Source organism: Crocodylus siamensis, chromosome 5 (genome assembly GCF_052110815.1).
Source record: "Crocodylus siamensis isolate JL-2025a chromosome 5, ASM5211081v1, whole genome shotgun sequence".
In the NCBI taxonomy this organism is placed as follows: domain Eukaryota; kingdom Metazoa; phylum Chordata; order Crocodylia; family Crocodylidae; genus Crocodylus; species Crocodylus siamensis.
This window is the reverse complement of record NC_143399.1, coordinates 42,492,580-42,513,806: the sequence shown is the minus strand read 5'-3', so window position 1 is coordinate 42,513,806 and position 21,227 is coordinate 42,492,580. Positions and strand designations below refer to the sequence as shown.

Genomic DNA, 21,227 nt, shown 5'->3' with positions numbered 1-21,227 from the left:
ATTGTGGGAAGGCCCTGGGGGACTATCAAGCACTCAAGGGATTAAGCTGACATTCCTCACCAGCCTGAGTGAAAATGGTATATGGCCTCTAATGCTTTCTCTCCCTCACAAAACTAAGCCAGCTAGACTAGATAAAAGTATCACGACACTCACGAGTGAAAGCCAAACAGGTGTGGATGAGGAGTGGGGGGCAAACCCAGGTAAGAGTCCAGGCTAACTGCAGTGACAAGTGTCCTGTGACCACATTCTTACCTGTGGTAGAGGGTGAGGATGGGCCTATGGAATGAAGCTGTTCCCATAGCATTCCCTAGAAAACCAGACATTCCTACCAACCATAAGACAAAACCTGGCACTGATGAACAGAGGTCCTGTGCACAGAGCTGTACCATTGCTTTTTATTCAGAGATACAGGTTAGCACACACCGCCAGCAGCTTTCAGGGGTGAAGGAAGGAGCAGACATTCCCAGGATAACAGGATCATTGCTTTGCCTTGCAGAGTCACGTCTGATGTAGGCCCATTCAGGACCAATAATCTTTCCCTTGTGATAGCTGGGGAAGAGGGGTGGGCTCAGCCTGTGTAACATGAGCTGATGCTTCTCAGCCCAGTCTTTAGTAGATGGGAGTCTACATGAAGAGACTTTGGACTGATCACTAACAGGCCCTTCTGTTGGTATCACTGGCACAGAGTCAATAGGTCATGGGGTAGAAATAGGGTTTTCTCTCTGTAGGGCAGGTAACACGGGGAAGGATTATGCTAGAGATACTTAACCCAACAATAGATATTTCCAAGTGAATCACACAAGCCTCTGAACTAGGAAGGGGGAGATGGCCTCCAGCCTGCAACTATGAGACTTCACATTCTACAGCCATTGGTCTGAAGCCTTTTAGTAGCACAAAATTCATTCAGCAAGAGAGATATTTAGTGGAATAAAGCCAGCCCTGGTGAGGCAGAACAGCAGAGATCACTACAGGGAATAGTCATGGCTTATGGACAAGTTGTGTGTTTCTCCTTAGCAGGAACTAGATCAAGCTTTGCCATGTGACGAAGATGTCAGGATAGCAAAAGGAGCAGGGACTGGTGGCTGTGGGACCTGCTGCTCAGTGTAGGACTGTGTATTTGCACACGAAGGGATGAGCTTCACGGCAGTCAGCACCAGACCACTTCTTAAATCCTGCAAAGAAAAGCAGCAATGCAGTTACTGGTACAGATATTGCCTGTGTTAAGAGAGGCATTAAGATCACTGCACAGAAGCATGGGGGGAGTGAAGAGATGCGAATCGAGACTAGCACTGGGGCAAGCTCCCAGGGGTGTGATATAGGGTAAGGCATGTTCTGTGGAGCTGCAAATAGTGCCTGGTGCATCAGATCCTACAGTGAGGAAATGGGGGTATGGATGAGACTAGCAGGACCAGGCCCAATGTAGTCTGGCAGCCGGATGAGACCTGCCAGGATATTCTCAGATCAGGAGGTGAGGAAGGGTTGGACATTGTCTAAGAAGTCAAGAAACAGGGATGCCAGAATAAGAAAAGATGTAGTTGAGGCAGAACTTCCTAGGAGCAAGGCAGCAGTGGCAGAGTATGCCCAACTGGGCTAGGAAGTGGTATGACGCAAGCGGCCTTGATGGAGGTGGTGGGATGTGACCAAGCATTGACCCATGTTGTGGCAAGAAAGCTTTGCCATTCTGTGAGGGAAGCAAGGCCAACGGCAACCAGCTGTGGATGAAGGAAAAAGGGAGGCTTGGGATTACAGAAATTGCCACAGTGGTTCAGACCAGAACCCTTCTTATCCCTTATCTGGTATCCAATAGCAGCCAGTGTCTTGTTTCAGAGACAAAACCCCTATTTGTGACAATGGCAGGTTCCCTCCTAGCCCTACTACTTAGAGGATGCCTTTACCAAGACAGGCTGGGGGTTTTTTTGGTGGTTGTTCTGTTTTTTTAATATTTGATCACCCCGATCTCCTCACCTGGAAGAGTGCCTCATCCCTTCTGAACATGGTTAGCCCATGGAACCCACTGACAATACAGCACTGAGCAAAGCCTTTAACCATGCCTCCTATGCAGCATTTTCTTCCAATATTAGAACATGCCACCCCTCATTTCACTCGCTGCCTCCCTTCTGCTCATCATGCCTGATTCTAGACCATTCGCTACTATTTTGTACACTCTTACACCTCCTTCTGAGGATGTAATATGTTGATATTGAGGCTGGTCATGAGGTGACCAGAACTGATGTTCACTGGTCACCAGATGTGCTGCACAAGAGGAGGCTGATCCCATCTTCTTGATATGATGAAACACTCCTGTGGATTTATATAGTTGACTAAGTATGCCTAACCCTTGATGTTGATCTTTTAATATGTTCTTCAGCCCCTTTCGATATCCTATTTCCCCTAAGGCTTTAAGGGCCCTTTGAGGCCTACTTTAATGTATGTAGCCATCAAGTTCTACACATAAGACCCTGGGAACTCACAAACAGCTCTACATAGCTTAGCTGGGATCCTGCTGGGAATTCTCCTGGGGGAGCCACCTACCACCATGCCTTACCATAATCCTGGGAGAGCTTGGCACATGATCCACTATGGCTGCCACTGGCAGAAAGCCATGAAGTGGACTTATATGTGCTTCCATCAAGCCACTTCCAGTCTTGGTTCTGCAACCAGAAAAGCATAGATTCAAAGTTACTTAGAAGGATATTTGATATTGAGGGTGCTACTTTAATACCAGCATTAAATTTATAACATTTGCATATTAAGGAACACAATTTAAATGTATGGAAATGACAGGGAAGAAGGAAATTGTTTAAAGATCCTGGTGGTCACTACAGTCTCATTGTACTTAAGTCTAAAAGTCATTTGTAAAGTAACCCAAAAACTGTCCTATCTAGCGGTCTACCTGCTATCCAACAGACATATGTCTAAATCAGCTTTAGGAATCATTGACTCTAAATGGAACATAAGGAACATGATGGAGTCCTTTCTTCCACAAGTAATGCAGCTGTCCAGCTGGTTGGAAAGGAAGAAAATAGTTAAACATGAAACAGGAAAGGTCAGTGTATAGGATGTGTAATGAATAAAAAGAATGTACAATGCTCATGAACACACACCTCTCTGCAGCTGGTAGCCCATGTGCCAAAAATCATAGTGGTGACTCTTCTTCCTCTTTCTGCATGGTCCCCAATATAACGGGGCTCCAATTCTAGTTAACGCCTTTGTACCTTCCCACAGAGCAAACAGCAGTTGCCCTTTGAGGTACACAACTTAAACATGCCAGGGAGACTGATTGAAAGGGAATCTGTGGTTGGTAGGAGGTCTCAGAACAGGACAGTGAGTATGTAAGTTATGGTGAGGTTCTTCCAATTGTTTCTGGGTACCAGGTGAGAAAAGTTGGGCTTGTGTTTGACTGGGATAGGATTGAAGGATACTGAGTCTCTAGTGGGCACATGATGGATGACATGCTTATGTCTGTGATTAACAGGTGATGTGTGAGCTGGAAGATGGGCCTGTGATTACCTTTTGGATGGCATGCCATGGGCAAATTTGAGGCACCACAGCCTTTGGGTGAAGCATTAATAATTCTATAAGCCATTGATAACACCCTTAAGTGAATTAAGCAGCCATTTAATCCAAGCAGACAGCACGAGCCATTTCCCAAATCCCTCTGATTTTCAAAGAACCATTTAAGCACATTTAAACCTACCAACTAATTCATGCAAGAACAAGCAGGGCTCAGCTGTCTGCACCTCACATTGTTCCTCAGAGCACCCTGCCACAAATGGTGCCCAACCCACTGGACAAGACCCTATCACCTCTGAAACCCAAGATACTAAACCTGTCTCTTGCTTGCATACCTTGCCTAGTCCCTAGGACTAGGCCAGAGCTGCCTGGCAGCAGCACTCCCAAATGTAGAGCACGCTTCCTTGCTCATCATTTACCAATTGCATCACACACACACACAGAGCTGTACCATGCGACTACATGGCCCCAGTGCTCTCAGCATCACTATCACTCCATCCTCCCCCCCAGTAAGAGCCCCCTTCCTCCACAGCAGGTCTCACCTAACCACGATGTATCAGGAATTGGCATTTTACGGCCCAGTAAATCCACCTCCAGGGATGGCAGAACACAGCAAGTACATGAGCCCCCCTTCCTGCACCCCCCACAACCCTAGGAGAAGTCTGAGGTTATCACATACCTTCTGAGAGTCATTCAGGCCAATCCACACAGGACGGGTTTGCTGATAGTATGAAATAGTCTGGGCAATGTATTGCAGGTCCTTGGCCTCATGGAGAGAGGGCAAATGAGCACCCTCCTTTAAAGACTGGCAATAGGCCTGAGCAATTAGAAACAATTAGAAAAATAGAAGAATTAATCACCACCAACAGCATGGATCTCTGCCTTGTTCATAGATTTCATAGACTTTCATAGACATTAGGGCTGGAAGGGACCTTGGAAGATCATCGAGTCCAGCCCCCTGCCCAAAGGGCAGGAAGTCAGCTGGGGTCACAGGATCCCAGCAAGAAAAGCACCCAAATTCCTCTTGAAGTGTAGGTGCTTGAACCACCTCCGATGGCAGACTGTTCCAGACCTTGGGGGCTCGGACAGTAAAGAAATTCTTCCTTATGTCCAGCCTGAAATGGTCTTGCAGTAGTTTATGACAATTCGACCTCGTCATCCCCTGGGGCGCTCTGGTGAACAAACGTTCCCCCAGATCCTGGTGGTCACCCTGATAAACTTACAGGTGGCCATCAGATCACCCCTGAGCCTGCGCTTTTCCAGGCTAAAGAGCCCCATGGCTCTCAGCCTGTTGTCGTAAGGTCTGTTTTCCTGACCTCTGATCATGCACGTGGCTCTTCTCTGGACTCTCTCAAGCTTTTCCCCATCCTTTTTGAATTGTGGAGCCCAAAACTGAATGCAGTACTCCAGCTGCGGCCTCACCAAGGCCAAGTACAAGGGGAGAATGACATCCTGGGATTTGCTTGAGAAGCATCTATGGATGCAAGCCAGCTCTTTGGTCACTTTACTAGCCACAGCATTGCATTGCAGGCTCATGCTCATCTTGTGGTCAATGATGACCCCCAAGTCTCTTTCTTCCATAGTGCTAGCCAGCGTAGCACTGCCGAGCCTATAAGGATGCTGCAGGTTTTTCCTCCCAAGGTGGAGAACCTTGCATTTTTCGGTGTTAAACACCATCAGGTTCTCATCCGCCCATTTGCTGAGCCTGTCCAGGTCAGCCTGGATCACCCGCCTGTCTTCTGGCATGGATGCTTTGCCCCAAAGTTTGGTGTCATTGGCAAACTTGGCCAGTCCGCTTCTGACTCCGATGTCCACATCATTAATGAAGATGTTGAACAATATGGGTCCAAGGACAGAGCCTTGGGGGACCCCACTGGTCACAGGGCACCATGATGAGTGACTTCCATCAATTACTACCCTCTGGGTCTGACCACGGAGCCAATTTCCCAGCCAGTGGATCATGGTGGACCCAAGGCCACAGTTGGCCAGTTTCACTAAGAGGTGATCATGAGATACCAGATCAAAGGCTTTTTTGAAGCCAAGATATATGGCATCAATCTCTTCTCCCTTGTCCAGGTGATAGGTCACATGGTCGTAGAAGGAAATGAGATTGGTGAAGCAAGACCTACCTGCAACAAACCTTTGCTGGCTATCCCTCAGGATGTTGACATTGGCCAGTCAATTAAGGATGGCCTCTTTAATAAGCTTTTCTAAGATCTTCCCCAGGATAGAAGTCAGGCTGATGGGCCTGTAGTTTGCTGGATCCACTTTCCTCCCTTTCTTGAAAATAGGCACCACATTGGCCTTCTTCCAGTCTTCGGACACTTCACGAGAGCACCAGGAGGTCTCAAAGATCCATGCCAGGGGCTGGGCTATGATGGTCGCCAGCTCCTTGAGTACCCTGGGGTGCAGATTGTCAGGGCTAGCTGACTTGAAGGTATCCAGCCTCTCAAGGTGTTCCTTCACAAGGTCAGCATTGACAGAGGGCAGGGGATCTCTCTCACCCAGACCTCCCTGTCCTGTAGTGGGCATGGGCATCTCATGGGACTGATGAAAGACTGACACAAAGTACCCATTTAATAGGTTGGCTTTTTCCTGGGCGTCAGTTGTCAGATGTCCCATCTGGTTTAGCAGGGGTCCAATGTTGTCCTTGCTTTTCCTCCGGCTCCCCACATATCTGAAAAAGGACTTTTTATTGTCCTTGATACTTGAAGCTAGTTGGAGTTTAGTTGCAGCCTTGGCTTTCCTGGTTTGCTCCCTGCAGGACCAGACCAGAGCAGAATATTCCTCCTTGGAGGTGAATCCCATCCTCCACCCTTTGTAGGCCTTTCTTTTTAGCCTCAGAAGGTCTGCTAGGTCCCTGCAGAGCCAGGGGGGCTGCTGTGCCCTCTTGCTGCCTTTCCTCCGAGATGGAATAGACTTGCCTTGTGCATTGAGGATCGCTCCCTTGAAGAGCAAACACTCTTCCTGAATTCCCCTCCCCCTAGGGTTGTGGTCCCTTAGGGCCTCACTGAGAAGCCTCCTGAGCTTGTCAAAGTTGGCTTTCCTGAAGTCAAGGACTTCTGCATTGCTGACTGACTTGCCAGCTTTACGGCGGATGGTGAAGGTGATCAGCTGGTGGTCACTGTCACCCAGCTTCCCATCGATCATTAGGTCAGTGATTAGGTCACCCGCAGTAGCCAGTACCAGGTTGAGTAGGGCTTTGCCTCTCGCTGGCCTGTAGACTTCTTCAGGTAGAGGTCATTCCAGAGGAAGCTTTGCGACCACTCAGATTTTGTTGAGTGATCCTCCCACGAGATGTTCCAGGGCAGAGGAGTAGACCAGAGACAGTGAGTCCCACTCATGACAGTTGTCTATAGACACAACAGTCCCTGTTCCCAGGAGCTTGGGGTCTTGGCTTAGAGAGGCACATGGAATGGGATGAAGAGAGGTAGGACTGAGAACCTGATGGCCACTGAAAAGTACATGCAAACTCTTTAGGAGTATATCTGACTTGCTTTAATGACATCCAGACAATGGCAATTTTGAAAGATGGCATCTTAGAGCAGCCTGTGGCAGGAAGCTTATTGTGAATAATGGTACATGGCAGCCATTTTGAAAGGGAAGAATTTAAACTGCTCAGGCCTCTGCATCTAGTCACCTGCTATTGAAAGCAACAACCTTGTAGAAATTCTTTCATAAACCAATCAAGCTACACCTTTAAAGTTAGCTAGATTTTTGCCACTCCCTCTTTCCCCCCCCCAATATCCACCCAGGGTGGCCTAGAGCCAGGTAGATGGGTGCCATACATTCATAGATGTTAGGGTCAGAAGGGACCTCAGTAGGTCATCAAGCCCAACCCCCTGCCCTGGGCAGGAAAGAGCACTGGGGTCAGACAACCCCAGCTAGGTGCCTGTCCAGCCTCTGCTTGAAGACCCCCAAGGTAGGGGAAAGCACCACCTCCCTTGGAAGCCCATTCCAGATTCTGGCAACCCTTACCAAAGAAGTTCTTTCTAATGTCCAACCTAAATCTGCTCTCCATCAATTTGTAGCCAGGGAGTGCCCTAGTAAACAGAGCATCAGGAGATTCTATTCCCTGCTGCCCTCCCCTACTTAATTTATAGGCAGCCACAAGATCACCTCTCAGCCTTCTCTTGCGAAGACTGAAGAGATCTAGGTACCTCAGGCTCTCCTCGTAGGGCCTTGCCTGCAGGCCTCTGACCATACGAGTGGCCTCCTTTGAATCCTCTCAACATTCTCCGCATCCCTCTTGAAGTGCGGTGCCCAAAACTGGACCTAGTACTCCAGCTGTGGCCTGACCAGTGCCACATAGAGGGGAAGCATCACTTCCCTGGACCATGTTGTAAGCACACTGGTGTCCTTGGAGATGGGGCTGTTCCAGGTTATCAAACAGCCACACTTAAATGGAATATTACTAAACTGGGACACTCTTTGGGTTGACTAAGAACAGGACAGTCAGAGGGACTGAGTCCCTAGCCTTGGAGCAACTGCTCTTGGATAGAAGATTCTTACCTCAGCATCTGCCCAGCTCCGCTGACTCTGGAAGTACCTGAAGCAGCTGGTTTTGGAGTAGTACCATCCAGGAAGGCAGCTGAATAGCTCTGCATTCAAAAACAGAAACATCAGGTTATCCATACTACACTTTGCCACCATTTGTGCCTTGTACTGCAAAATTAACCTGCAGCTATCAACCTCAGCTTGACTGGAAGCCCTCTGAGCATACCCATGGCCTTGCTCCATGTTCACATACCTTCAAGAGGCATTGCAGGAACTTGCCTCCCTCTCAACAGTCTCAGCAGCTGAGACCATTTTCCCCCAGCTCCCCCAAATACAAGCAAAACGAGAGAACCCTTGTAGTTTTCTCCAGTACAGGTAAATGCTTGAGCTGCAGCGGTGGCTAGAAACACCTCCTAATGTAACTGGGAAGAAAACAGAGCCTACTGACACATCCATAAAGAGTGGATGACTCAAGAAGTTACAGTCTGCTTACTTAACAGAGCTGGTCTATCCACTGCTCCACAGCAGACCTGTGGAGAGAGTAAGATTCTGGATCTTTGTCTTCAAAATAAGTCAAGACTAAAACTCAACTCTGACTAAAAACTCAACTCTCCTTCCCCTTCTTCACAGCAGGCATGCCCTTCAGGAGCACAACAATGCATTGGACCCAGCCAATGTGAAGTGGTGACAAAGCTGAAGAGTTAACACGTGCCAGAAGGGAGAGAAAGCAGGCTTCACAACCTCCAAACTACCAAGCAGGATTAGCCTCTAGTGGGCTACACTCCCTGACCAGCTGATGGCAGAGACCTCCACAACATGCTTTGGGAGGAAACCGGGGTAATACACTCTATCCCAGGACAATCTGCTTGGAAGCACAAAGGAGGGAGGAGCAGTTTGAACACCGCTGTAAAAAGACAGTGGTGGTTTCTTTTTTGTGGGGAGAATGTAATATTGCCTGAGCTTTCCAGCAACAAGTACCTTGCAAATGTGCAATAACCAACAAGTTGCAGCAATTTCTCATGGCCTTTATAATGACCACAAATGCCATGCCCCAACTGTACCAAACCAGTATCTCAAGCAGTCTGTGCCTTCTGGACAGTTCCCATTCCAAGAAAGGTTTAATTTGTTTGACAACTGAGTAGTTTATTAACTCTAAGGTTGGGGCAGTTCTCTACATGTTCTAACATTAACCCAGGTTCTTGATACTCCTGTTTTGAGTTAACTCTTGCCTCCCCATCCAACCTGCTGCTTGTTTTTCTGCAGGAGGGGCCCAACCTGAATTTACTTATTTACAAGGTCACATTCAAAGCAGTTGCAGAGGCAGCATCTCAGTAAAAGGTATTTTTTCCTCCTTCAGAGCTTCCCCATGTGGTGCAACACACTGAGAAGACCACATCCTACCCTAAGATGCAGCAGTGGAGTTGAGTGCTGGAGGGCAATGCATGGGTCCAAAGGAAGGACTTTTCTGCCCTACACCACACTGCCTGTGCCATGCCTTCACCTGCTGCTATCTGAAGGGCAGCACTGAGGGAGCTGTGCCCTTACATGTTCACATCCCTTGCCTCATCCTAGAATCCACCCCTGGGGCTGCAAGCAGACCTTGTCCACACAGCCCTCTTCATCCCCATGATACACGCATGCATTAGTAACTGGACAGTCCAAGTGCTTTCATGTGACTATTTCCTCTGCATGCTCCCAGACCATGGCTCCTGCTTCCACAGCCAACACAATATCAGCATTTGGAGTCTCAACTCGCCAAAGAAAAATTGAGTTTCTTTTTCTCCCACATGCAACAGGTTTGAGGGCCATCACACCTCTTGTGGGGACATGGCCTGAATATTATAGAGCCTCCTGCAACTTCCTAAGCTGGAGTTTAAAGAGAGGCCTTGATGGCTTCAGCAAGGCCCCTCACAGTTAGGCTCAGGTAACCCAGATCAGTCTGGCATGCAGCACTGGCATGAACCAATCTGTGAAGCTTGTCTGGTGCATGGGTGTTGGGGGACTGCTGAACCCATTATAGCTCTCAGTGCATTCAGGGAGCTAGTTATCACCAGGTATCTGGGTTTTCCATTTGCCATGGAAAACTACAGAAAAACCTAGATTTTCTCTTTTTAAGAAGAAAAATGCAGGAAATGGCAGGTTTCCCCTTGCAGACTGGCAAGGGGCTGGGGGGAACAGGAGAGGGTGATCAGGCAGGGGGTGCCATGGGTATGTGGGCATGCACATATGCATGTGGCTGCCAGGCAGCCGGGACAGCAGCTCCCGTAGCTCCCCCGCAGGTAAGTTGGAGGGCTGGGTATTGAAGCCCCCACAGCGAGGGAGGGAGTTGGGCAGGGCTGAGGCTGCTACCCAGCTTGGCAGTGCATGGGGCCTGGAGGTTGGGCCCAGGGCTGCAATGCATGGCTGCAGAATCTGGGTGGGGAGCGGGATGGAGCCACGGGCAGGTCATCCAGGGGGCAGTGGAAAGGCTGGCTCCCCTCTGCTGCACGCAGTCCCAGAGGGGCACGTGTCCTCCATATTTGTGCACAGGGCAGAGGTGGATATGGGCTCCCTGCCCTGCTGCCCTCCCCCTGGGGCAGGACCCAGCACAGCAGGATCGAGCAAGGCAGGGAGCCTCGGGCTGCTGCCGGAAGACCCATGCTGTTGTGGTGAGGCATGCCCTGCCCACTTTGCAACAGCAAAGGTGGTGGCATGGAGCTGTGCCCCAAACCGCTGCCTGGCAAGCAAGGAGAACCTCACTATGGCGGCACCGGGATCCTGGCAGTGGCACTGAGCCTCCCTGCCTCACTCTGTCCTGCTGTGCTGGGTCCCACCCATTGGGCCGCAGAAGCCCCCAGTGGGGGTGGGCAGCAGGGCAGGGAGCTCCAAGCTCATAGCGGGCAGCCTGCACCTGCCCCCACCCCATGGGCTCCGCTCCAGCTGTGCAGCCTGTGGGGGATGGGGAGCTGGGCTCCAGGCTCTGCTGCGGCCACAGCAGCTGCCACCTCCCACAGCAGCCACCAGGACTCAGGCACTGCTGGGGGGAGCAGGGAGCTGTGGACCTGGGTCCCCAGCCCCATCGCACTAGCAGCTGGGGCCCCCTCCAGCAGGGCTGGTAGGATGGGAGGTTGTGGTCGGGGAGTGAGTGGCATAAGCAGGGCCAGGAGGCTGTGGGTGGGGAGTGAGGGGTACCAGCAGGGCCGGGGGGGGGGCTGTGGGTGGGGAGTGAGGTGCACTGCATGGGCAGGGGCAGCACACTGGTGTATCAAGGCTGCTTAGAGCCACAGAGCTGTAGGGGGGACAACCGCAGCTGGACCAGCATCCTGGTGAGTGAAGGGGGCAGAGAGAACTCTGATTTTTCATGATAAAAAACCCAAACACCAAAATGTATAGGTATTTAGAATTTATTATATTATAGTGATTGAGGTACGGGTAGGGTTCCAGGTTACTTTAAAATTGTAAATATATCAATAAAACATTGTGTTCAACTGATACCTATATATAATGGTGTTTCATTTTAATTGTGGGAAAACATGGATTTGAGGTTTTTTTAAAATCAGAGAATTGGGGGGGAGGTGTTAAATCAGAGAATTTGTGATTTTTAAGCAGAAAAGATAGGATTCCTGGTTATTACCCTCTGGCATTTGACTAACATGCACAGCTTGAGTCACTGGTAGGAGTCTCCTCTTCCATACCCAAGACATCAGACCCCAAGCACCTCCTCATGGACAATGGAGCACACTATGCCAACCCAGACACTTTCTACAAGTGGGATGATGGCAGCCAGGGATACCATTCTCAATCCCCCAGCCCAAGGCTGATTGAAGCCTCCTCCACACAGGTTGGGACTGGTGTCCTCCCTGAATTTTGGGGTATTGGGAAATTCTTGAAATGACATGCACTGTCCCTTGTTTACCTGCTGACACAAGTCATGAGGCTTTGCCAAGGGGAGATGTGTCTTCTGCTGCATTTCTTCCTGGTACATCAGTTAGGGGAGATCAAGAGTGATGTTTGAAAAACCAGTTCTGCAGGCCTATAGCTCATGTACCTGGGGCTCAAGGCCTGAAGCTTAAACCCCAGGAGAATGGTCCAGGAAGGCTGGTACTGATGTGCAGATACTGAAGCATGCCCACTCGCTGGGTGAGGATGCAGATTCGTTAGTTCTGGTTGCAAGCAAAGTGCCTTCCCTGAGGCAGCACCCAGTACAGTCCTTGAATCACAGGGGTCTTTACAAAGGAAACACTGGGGCACAGAATGGCAACGTGACTTAATCAAGGTCACACAGGAGGCCATTGGCCAGGTTCCCAGGTTCATTCTCTCACCACTAGACCCAACTACCTGCCAACAGGACTGATGGCAGCATGAGGGAAAAAGCACTGAAAGGGAACTAAACCTCACGCCCAAGCCTAGCCAAGAAGAGAGACTCACCAGTGCGTTTCCCAAGGCCTGGGCAGCTCAGCAGCAGCAGAAGCACAACTGTTTCTAACAGCAACATCCTTCTTCCTAACTGTTTCCTGGAAAAGTCAAGGGAAAGTCATCATTAAAGGCTCCGAGGCCTTTGCTGGGGCAGAAACGACCTGGAGCTGGCAATCTATTATACAGAAGGCACAATACCCCCCTCCCTGGGAACACCATTTGCATCATGTGGTTGAAGAACAGATTAAAGGTGAGACAGAGGTCTTAGCTCCTTCTGGGCATGGAGCTCTCTTTGCTACCCCAGAACTAGACCCTGGGCACCTTACACATGGGTGCCACCATGACTATCATCTTGCAGTTGTGTCAGTGAAGATGGACGCCCATAAGCTCCTTTGTCAGTGCAGTGTTCTGCCTTCTCTCAGGACCTGTAGGGCTAGAGGCTTCTCTTGTGAATATGCAAAGAAAAGGTCACTCTTGCTGTGAGCCCACCTCATAGCTCTAATAACATTTATCAGGTCTAAATGGGGCTGTCTCCTTAAAGAAATAGCATCAAAAGCCATCCCCCATTGCACCTGACTGCATCTCTGCTCTCATCCCACTGCCCTGCTTCTCTACAAATCTTAACAGTGCCCCCCCTTGCCACTTCATCCCAATCTCAGCTTCCCACCCTGTCCTGCTGCTTCCCCAGCCTGGAAGCCATTCCCCAACCTCCTCCTTCCCCTCCTACCTGGGACAGTTTCCATCTCTGATTTCTCCTATGTATTACGAGGCAACTCTGACATTCTCCCTAAGCACATTCAGCAACCAGTTTCCAGTGACATTCAGTGACACAGGGTATCTAGCTCTGGTTCTCTGTTGGAGGCTCCCCGTAGCCACAGACTAAGCCATGCTGACTGGCACTAATCCACTTTGGCTGGCTGGGATTCAGAAGAGAGAAGCTCAGCCCTTAGAGGGATACGTGGAAGGACAGTATTTATTTTCTGCCAGCTTCCGAGGGGGAGAAAGATCACTGGGGTCCTTCCAGAGGTGGCCATTTAAACAAGGGGAGAAAGTTTAAAGCACAGCTGCAAATTCTTCCCTCATTGTGAGTCCAAAGGACTGGCCTAAAAACCAATGCCCACAACAAATGAGACTCAGCCAGACTTTCATGAACCAAGATAGAAGAAAACCTTCAGAGGGACCAAGTAGTCATGGACTTCAGCTAGATGCACTTGCTGAGCCCCTGTGAAGGACCCAGCCAGCCTCTGGATTTGCACTATAGCCAGCTTTTTAATATCAGTTTTACCTGTTTTATGATGATCAGCAGTAGCAACTTCTTCAAGATCCCCAAGGTGGGCAAGGAGTATGAGTGCTTCTATATATCTACGCCATGTAACTGGAGCCAATCAGTCAAGAATCAATAACTCTGGCCATAAAAACTGTAATTACAACTCATAATTCCCCCCTCACAACAATCAGCAGACTCTTGCCTGTTTGTTTTAGATGTTACTCCAGAAGCATGAGGAAGGGCCACGCCTAGTTCGTCAATACCTACATCGGGTGGCTGAAAATATTTCCCAAAAGGTAAATAAAGTTAAGTGTTTTATGAAGAATGTGGGCTCCACCACCAACTAGTTAAGACCTATGGATCATTTGACCAGGTCAGGACAGTGGCCTACGCCCACATCATAACCAGATGCTGCTGATGAGGCTCTAGCAGGCACCTAAGGCAAAGCTTTGCAGTTCTAGTGAATTTCCCACCCTGACACCCACTCACAAACAGCCCCACACAGCAGGCACAGCTGCTGTTGACACAGGATTTGGACCCAGCACCTATACCTTTGTTTCAGGTGGGCACAATCCTCAGACCAACCACACCACCTGCCAGTCAATAATATGGGAATTTACTGATACGGAGTAAGAACAAAAAAACAACAATACAAACAATTAAACAATTCTGTATCTACCAATCCTAGGGCTGTCATCAAAGTACATCTGGTCAAGATGCAGGCTCCACTTTGAGGCTCTTTCTTAGGTGTCAACAGTCTGGAGGTGGGATGCCGAGGCCCACAGCCCCCCTCCAGTGGGGTGAGTGAGATGGGCTGCTGGTATGCCCTCTGTCCATGGTGACTTCAGGGACTCCCAGGGGACAGGGATGGGGATAGGGACCCCTCTCAAGGAGCAAAGCAAGGAGGGATGGGACAAAGGGAGGGACAAAAGGAGGGACGGGGCAGACAAGAAAGACCCTTTATTAATCTCAAGTCTCTGCTTTTGTGTTCTCCTTTCCCCTTAATGACTCCTGATGACTCTTTATTCATGGCTATCTTTGGTTGGCTTCTCTGTGTGGTCATATGTCCATGCAGCCTTCCAGGCCTTTTCCTAATTTGATCAGGAAAAAACTGGACTTAGGCTCTCCTGCTCTCTGAGGCCTTGTTGCTGGTGTCACTTATCTTGTGTTATGGGACAGTATGGTACATACTTCCTTTGGCTCCCAGGCTCTGTGTCCTTGTTGGCCTTGTTGTGCTAGACAGCCCATCTACTTTCAGGGACATGAGAAGCTGCATGTGCGTCTCCCAAGCTCTTTAGAAATCCATTTAACCCCTGCTGCCCATCTTGACCCCTTATAATGCATATATCTATATGTGACGCACTGGCTGGTAGTGACCTAGCCCAGGGGTTTTGAAAGAGCAAAAGATGATTGAAGGACTTGGGATTCCCTCTCCACACCAATCAGGCCCCCATGTCCCGACTGGCCCCCTGGGTCACATGGAGGGGGATAAAAGGGGCAGGGTGGGCTGACTCAGGGGAGACACCAGTGAGGGATAAGAAGGAAGGAGCTTCACAGAGTGGGCAAGAGCTGAGCCAGTGGGGCAGGAGCAGTGGTCTGAAGGAGCAGGACCTGCTGGCAGCAGTGGGACCCACAGCAGCGCGGCGTGCAGGCGGCAGGAGAGGCTCCCCACAGGGCTCCAGGATCCCCTGGGAGAGGCTGCAGCCAGCAGGAGAGGCTCCCCCGCTCCAGGAAGGATCTGAGCAGCAACTTGAGAGGTTCCCAGCTCTGCTTCCAGCTCCTCCAATCTGAGGCCGGGCAGCTTAACGTGAGGCTGGGACTCTGGGAAGGTCAAGGTCACTAGCAGGCTGGAGCAGTGCTACCAGTGGTGGCTGTGGCAGCATTCCTGCCTACCACATGGGAGATCTGGGTTTACGTCCCAGCCGAGGTGATGCGTGAGCTAACAAGAAGCAAATCTTCTTGCAGTGAAAAGGGGCCATTGTGTTTTTCTCCCCCTTTCTCCCCCTGCAGGTACCAAGGCCCTATATTTCCTTGTCATTTGACATTTTGCATTTTGTGCCTTTTTATATTTCACCAACCTGTATTGTTTGTTCTGCTGTTTGTGTTTTATATTTTGTTAACCCTGTTTTTTGTCAGTGATTCTAAGTGTCTAACCTTTGTTGAATCCTGCCCCCTTGGGGCACTGTAGTGTCCACTATACCTTCCGATTTATGCCTGTTATGTTCCCAGTATTAAAAGGTATATGGTTAAGTCCCCATTGGTGGTCTGGCTCTGCTCTATAGGGGGAGGAGAGTCCCTACACCTCCTACAGCGCTTGTGCACCTGCTTTGATCCCTTCAATTGGAGAGGGGGTACCTCTTGGAGTACTGCCCGGGTTACATATACCTATAAGCTAATTCCCAAAAAACAGGCCTTTAAATTTTGTTTCTAAGCCAACAGCTGCCTGTGGGCCTTATCTGTCATGTTCAAGCATGAAAAGGAGAGCTGAGGCCTTTGGTTTCATTCAGTCATGCTCCCTGCTGCTTTCCTAGTTTACAGCCTCTCCAGGTCCTCCAGGCCAGGGTGCTGCAGTGCACAGCCCTCCATGCCTACCTGCAGGGCACATACACACACACAAACACTGACTGACTCTGCATTAGCAACCCCCTCTCCCACTTCTAGCTTCCCTGGACGAGCTGCCAACTGATGGAGCAAAATCCATGTCCCACAACCTGCTGCTGTTTCTCTCCATCCTACCCCATCCCACTTTGGGGCTCCAAGCCACAGGTGAGAATCCGGCTCATCTCTGCTCAGCACCAAACACCAACTCCCAAACAGTAGGGCTGTGTGAAACAGCACTTTTCCATTTTGACTTGCGTTTTGATGGAGCAACATTTCGTTTCGAATTTCGTTTCGATTCAAAACTGTTCTGTTTCGTTTTGTTGAAACAGTTCTGCTGTTTTCACGTTTCACCCATAGGCTTTAATGGGGAAGCTCAAAACAGCCTATAACTTTGTCATTTCTGGCCTGATTTGGATGAACCTTGTAGCAATCGTAGCCCTTCTGAGGGCATGAAGCCTGCCACGTTTCAAGGAGATAGGTGGAGGGGTTTCAGGGAAACTGCACCTCAATTTCTTGAAAGCAAAAAAACCTCATGTCACATGTATGTGTTAAGCCACAGCGGGGTCAAAACTTCAGGCCTGCTAGCCCCTGCTGAGGCCACAAAGCCTGCCAGCTTTCAAAGAGATAGGTGCAGGGGGAGTCTAGGTTTTGGGGCCCTGCACCTCTAGCTGCTGACAGACAAAACTTGCAACATGCATGTGAGACGCTGCATGTGCATTAAGGTGCACCCTCACTCAACTGACACCGAGGCAGAAAGCAGGGCAGTTCACACAATGCTGCCTTTTATGTAGTTTTTCCATCCCTCCCCCAGAGCACTGGGATTGGAAGAGACCTCAGGAAAGGATGACAGTCACAGGCCAGCTACATAGTCAATAATGAGAGCAGTCCTTCTCCCCACCCCCCAACCCCCTCCCTCGCATTACTTTAGTTTCTGTTTCCCTGCAGGCAAGCCCAGTTTGAGCTTCAAAATGCAAAACTTTCTAAATGTTTCTACTTGCCTCATTTCATTTTGAGGCTGATTTGAAGCTTTCTGTTTCGTTTTGGTTTCACTGTTTCGAGCTCAAAACCAGTCAAAACAGCATTGAAACGAAACTGCTGGCAAAATTTCACACAGCTCTACCAGACAGCAGCAGTCCAAAGGGCCTGCTGGCCTCCTTTGCTAGAAGCTCCTTGCAGGCTGTAGCTGTCCCTGCCCAGCCTGCTCCACTCCCAGCGCACCACTGCTCACCTCCCAGCACTGACAGACTCTTTGCCTCTATGCTGCAGCCAGAAGCTTTCCCTTCCCTTTTTTCCATCCTATCCCTTATGACTGCTCTGCTGGAAAGAGTGCCAGCCTCTCCTGCTCTCTCTGTCCCAGGCTTTCCCTCCCTCTCAGCTCTTTCCAGCCCCCTCTTGCAGCCAATGTAAGCCTTGTCTTGTCAGCTCGTCTCCACTGCTCCCTCAAAGCCATCACCTCCATCCAGAGCACAAGCATAAGGATGCCCTGCCCCTGCCGGGGATGCTCCTCTCCCACCAGTGCAGGCCTCAAGCACTTCTCCCGGCTCAGGCATATTCTAGGAACACAACTCCGTCCTGCCAGCCCCAGCATCAGTGTGGTACAGCTCCAGGTAACCCTAACAGGTCTGGAGCTGGGAGGGGTGTTTTGTTTGTTTGTTTGGGGTTTTTTTAGAAAAATATATAGGGTTATATATCTCTACACTCCTAGTATCACACACAAAGAAAAACCATAACCCGTTACAATAACCACACCCGCGCTCCCATGCACCAGTACAAAGGCCTGCTGGCAACCCAAAACTATTACAATATCCACACCCGTGTGCCCCACACAGAAATGCTGGTGCCTCAGACCAGGCAACCCATCCCCTTCATCCCCACCCCTTATTGCAGGGTCACAGACTCAGTTCACTTGTTGTCCATGTTGCTGCCACTCCAGCTCCCGCTGGAGGACTCACTGCTGCTGTCACTGTCACTGTCCTCAGTCCCATTTCTTTCTTCCTCACTCTCACAGCCCCCTTCCCTGGTAGAGGGCAGTTGGAAGATCCTGTGCCAAGTGTCTCTGTGCCAGCTGGTTTTGGCCACATCCTCTCCATCCTCCACTACCAATTTCTGGTAGTAGGTCTGGAGTTCACTCAGAGCCATTTTCACACAGTCTACACCTCTACGTCCATGTGTCTGTACATCAGGAGGTTCCTGGCTTTCCACAGGGCGCTCCCGACGCAGGATGCAAAGTTTCCCCTGGTGTTTGGTGAGGTGCCTGTACAGCGCCACCTCTCTGGTCAGCCGGCTGGCACCAGGCATTGCTTTGCAGAGCTGCTTCACCCTGTTCTGCACCCCCTTGGTGCAGGTGCAGAGCCGGAGGAGGTGGTCGATTGTCTCCGTGGCAGTTGGGCCACGGGCAGCTGGGTCTCCCCAACTGTCCCTCTCTACGCCTCCGGGCTCGCACTGGCAGGGCTCAGTGGGCTATCAGCTAGTTCTGGTCCTTGTGGTCTCTGCACAGGTCCTTGTGGTCGACGCACTCCCACACAGCCTGGCACACATCACTCAGGAGCAAGTCCATGGGCTACATGACGTCCCTCAGCCTGGGGTGTTACTCTTGCATGTAAGAGCCTGGTAATGGCCAGGTTGCAGTCATTCTTTTATAGGCATCCTCCTGTCCTCCCAGTCACCCTGAACCTTGGGGTGGGGTCTGTCCCTCCCTCTCTAAGGGCAGGGAGGGCCGAGTCTGTCGCACACAGAGCAAAGATGCAAGCAGAGCTCCATGAAGGGCTATGGGTGGGCAGGGAGCCTGTGGCTGCCAGGGACTGTGCCACCAGTCAAGGTCTCCATTGGCTCAGTCCCAAGGAAGGAGAGCCAGGCTAATGAGGATGCAGGCAGGAGCTGCGATACAAAGTTGGAGGCATGTTAGTTGGGATGAGCACAAGGGCTCAGGAGTCCACTGCCTTCTCTTGTCCTAGCTGTGCTCACCAGAGCTTTGGGGAAAGTCAGGCAGAATAGAGGTCCCCATCACCTGTCCATCTAAGGGTTTCTCCACCTCAGGAAATGCCTTCAGGCCAAGCTTCTATCCCAGGGCAGCTGTGATCACTCCCCATATGCTATGCTGGAGGAGACTGATGACCCTGAAACTCATGCCAAGCTAGGACCTACTCACAAAAGTTAAAAGTACAAAATACTGATGCTAACTGCATAGTGCAAGAGGATGTGAGATCATGGCTAGGTCGAAATAATGAGATATTGCTTCCAGCTTATCTTACTATATTCATGATATGATTTTAAGCAGGCTCCTAGTTGTCTGGTAGGTAACCATGTGAAATATACAACCTTGATTCATTAGTATGGTAAATATTTCTTTTGCAATTAACTCATGTTATGTACAGGAAGAGTCATTCTCCATATGCAACAGATGTCTCCTCCTTATTTACTTCCATTTTGTCTAGTGGTTCCTTTGATTTTCCAAGGACACTCCCTAAAAACTTGTGTGTTTCCTGGTTGTTAATCAGTTTCTTGATATGTTCCAAACTTAGTAGAAATGGATAACCACTTGTCACTGAGGAAGGTCAGTCATTCAAATTGAAACTTTCTGATAACCAATAATGAGCAGTTTGATTAACAGGATTTTCCTGTCAAATACCACTTGGGACTCTCTCTTGATTTACGCAACTACAAGAATGCTTTGAAGATGCTGAACTAAGGGTGTAAGAAAGAAGCGGAACAGCTAACAGCGCGCACTTCAAGAATGAAAGACAAGAACTGCTGACAAGAAACGCTGCTGTGCCCCAGCCACTTCGAGAAGCTGGAAGAAACAGACCATCTCTTGCCGTCTGTTTGGTGTTAAATCATTACCTTGTAGTTAATTATTGGACTTTGCTTTGGTTTAGACTCATTTGACATTGAATACTTGAAGTAAATACTATTCATTCCATCCAGGAAGAGCACACACCAACTACAGAGACTTCCTCAGCCTAGCGAAGGGTTTTTGAACCCGAAGCTGGCTAAAACATTTTTTCCCAACTAATTAAGATGGTCTAATAAACAATATCAGATTCACCCAAAGAACCTTGTCTGCCTGTAGTAAATAAAGCCTTTCTGTCACTTGTTGAACGAGATGTTATGTCAAACACTTAAAAACCTAGGATTCCAGACTAGCCTATTTACTAACAGGGCCTGTGCCAAACTGCAGGTTTCTTGGAAAGCCAGCAAACAGCTCCCACACCAGCCATAGCTGCACTTGGCCAGGGGAGCCACCTCCGCTGGAGGTCAGGATCAGCGTTCAGTGGTGCTTGCTCCTGCTGGGCCTTGGCTGTATGCAGGCTTCCCATAAGGCTTTTAAGTAAATCAGTCTGCCCTGCCTCTGCTACTTGCATACCTATCCCTGGAAGGCACAAAGGCTTCCTGCCCTGTTCACCTGCCTCCTGCAGAGCCCCAAGTACTAAGCCATTCCTCTTCAAACAAGTGCTTACGGTCTCCTTTTCTAGATCATAGGACTGGCAGCTATGGAAGCCATATCCCAGCTGCTAAGGAACCAGTTGATCATTGTGGCTCTCTCTGCATCCCAGGACTGATCAGGCAGGTCTCCTTTCCCCCAGTGTGCAGTGCAGCAGCAGGCTGTAGACTAGCAAAACTGCCTTTGCTGTGTGTGTGGCAGACTCGTTTAGCAAAGGCCAGCTCCTGAAGCCTCAGTCTGGTAAGTGAGTGAGCAGGTAATGGCTAGGCACAGTGAGAGATGAGAGATGGGGGATTAGTCACAATAGGTAAGTCTTCATCTCCCAGCCTCCATCTCAATGGACTCCCCTCAAGGAGTAGTTCTCTTGCCCCTCCAAGGAAAGCTCTCCAAGGGGGAAGGGGCAGAATGAGCCCAAGTAAACACCGTTTCCTGTCCCCTGAGCTGGGGTATTCAGGAAGGGCAGAGACCAAGTAGGAAAACCTTACGTAGCAAGAACTTTGTCTGTAGTCACAG

At 49.8% G+C, this 21,227-nt stretch overlaps 1 protein-coding gene across 3 annotated transcripts; it reads right to left on the bottom strand.

Moving 5' to 3' along the window:
- Positions 1-373: 373 nt before the first annotated feature.
- On the bottom strand, positions 374-17,183 carry REG4 (regenerating family member 4). 3 transcript variants are annotated; one of them, XM_090049479.1, is made up of 6 exons: positions 13,691-17,183; positions 12,418-12,503; positions 8,026-8,114; positions 4,193-4,330; positions 2,546-2,651; positions 374-1,172 (listed from the first exon to the last, which is right to left on the bottom strand). In XM_090049479.1, the coding sequence occupies exons 2-6, from the start codon at positions 12,482-12,484 to the stop codon at positions 1,099-1,101; spliced, it is 474 nt and encodes a 157-aa protein (XP_089905605.1). In that variant the 5' UTR covers positions 12,485-12,503; positions 13,691-17,183; the 3' UTR covers positions 374-1,098. The 3 variants fall into 3 exon arrangements, with proteins under 3 accessions (XP_089905605.1, XP_089905603.1, XP_089905602.1); XM_090049477.1 differs by lacking the exons at positions 12,418-12,503; positions 13,691-17,183 and adding an exon at positions 8,989-9,108; XM_090049476.1 differs by lacking the exons at positions 374-1,172; positions 2,546-2,651; positions 8,026-8,114; positions 12,418-12,503; positions 13,691-17,183 and adding an exon at positions 5,643-7,277 and having other exon boundaries at positions 4,210-4,330.
- Between the last annotated feature and the right edge of the window lie 4,044 nt (positions 17,184-21,227).

Excerpts from the sequence above, each read along its gene's own strand:
- REG4 (XM_090049476.1), bottom strand. The coding sequence starts at position 6,663 with ATGATCGATGGGAAGCTGGGTGACAGTGACCACCAGCTGATCACCTTC.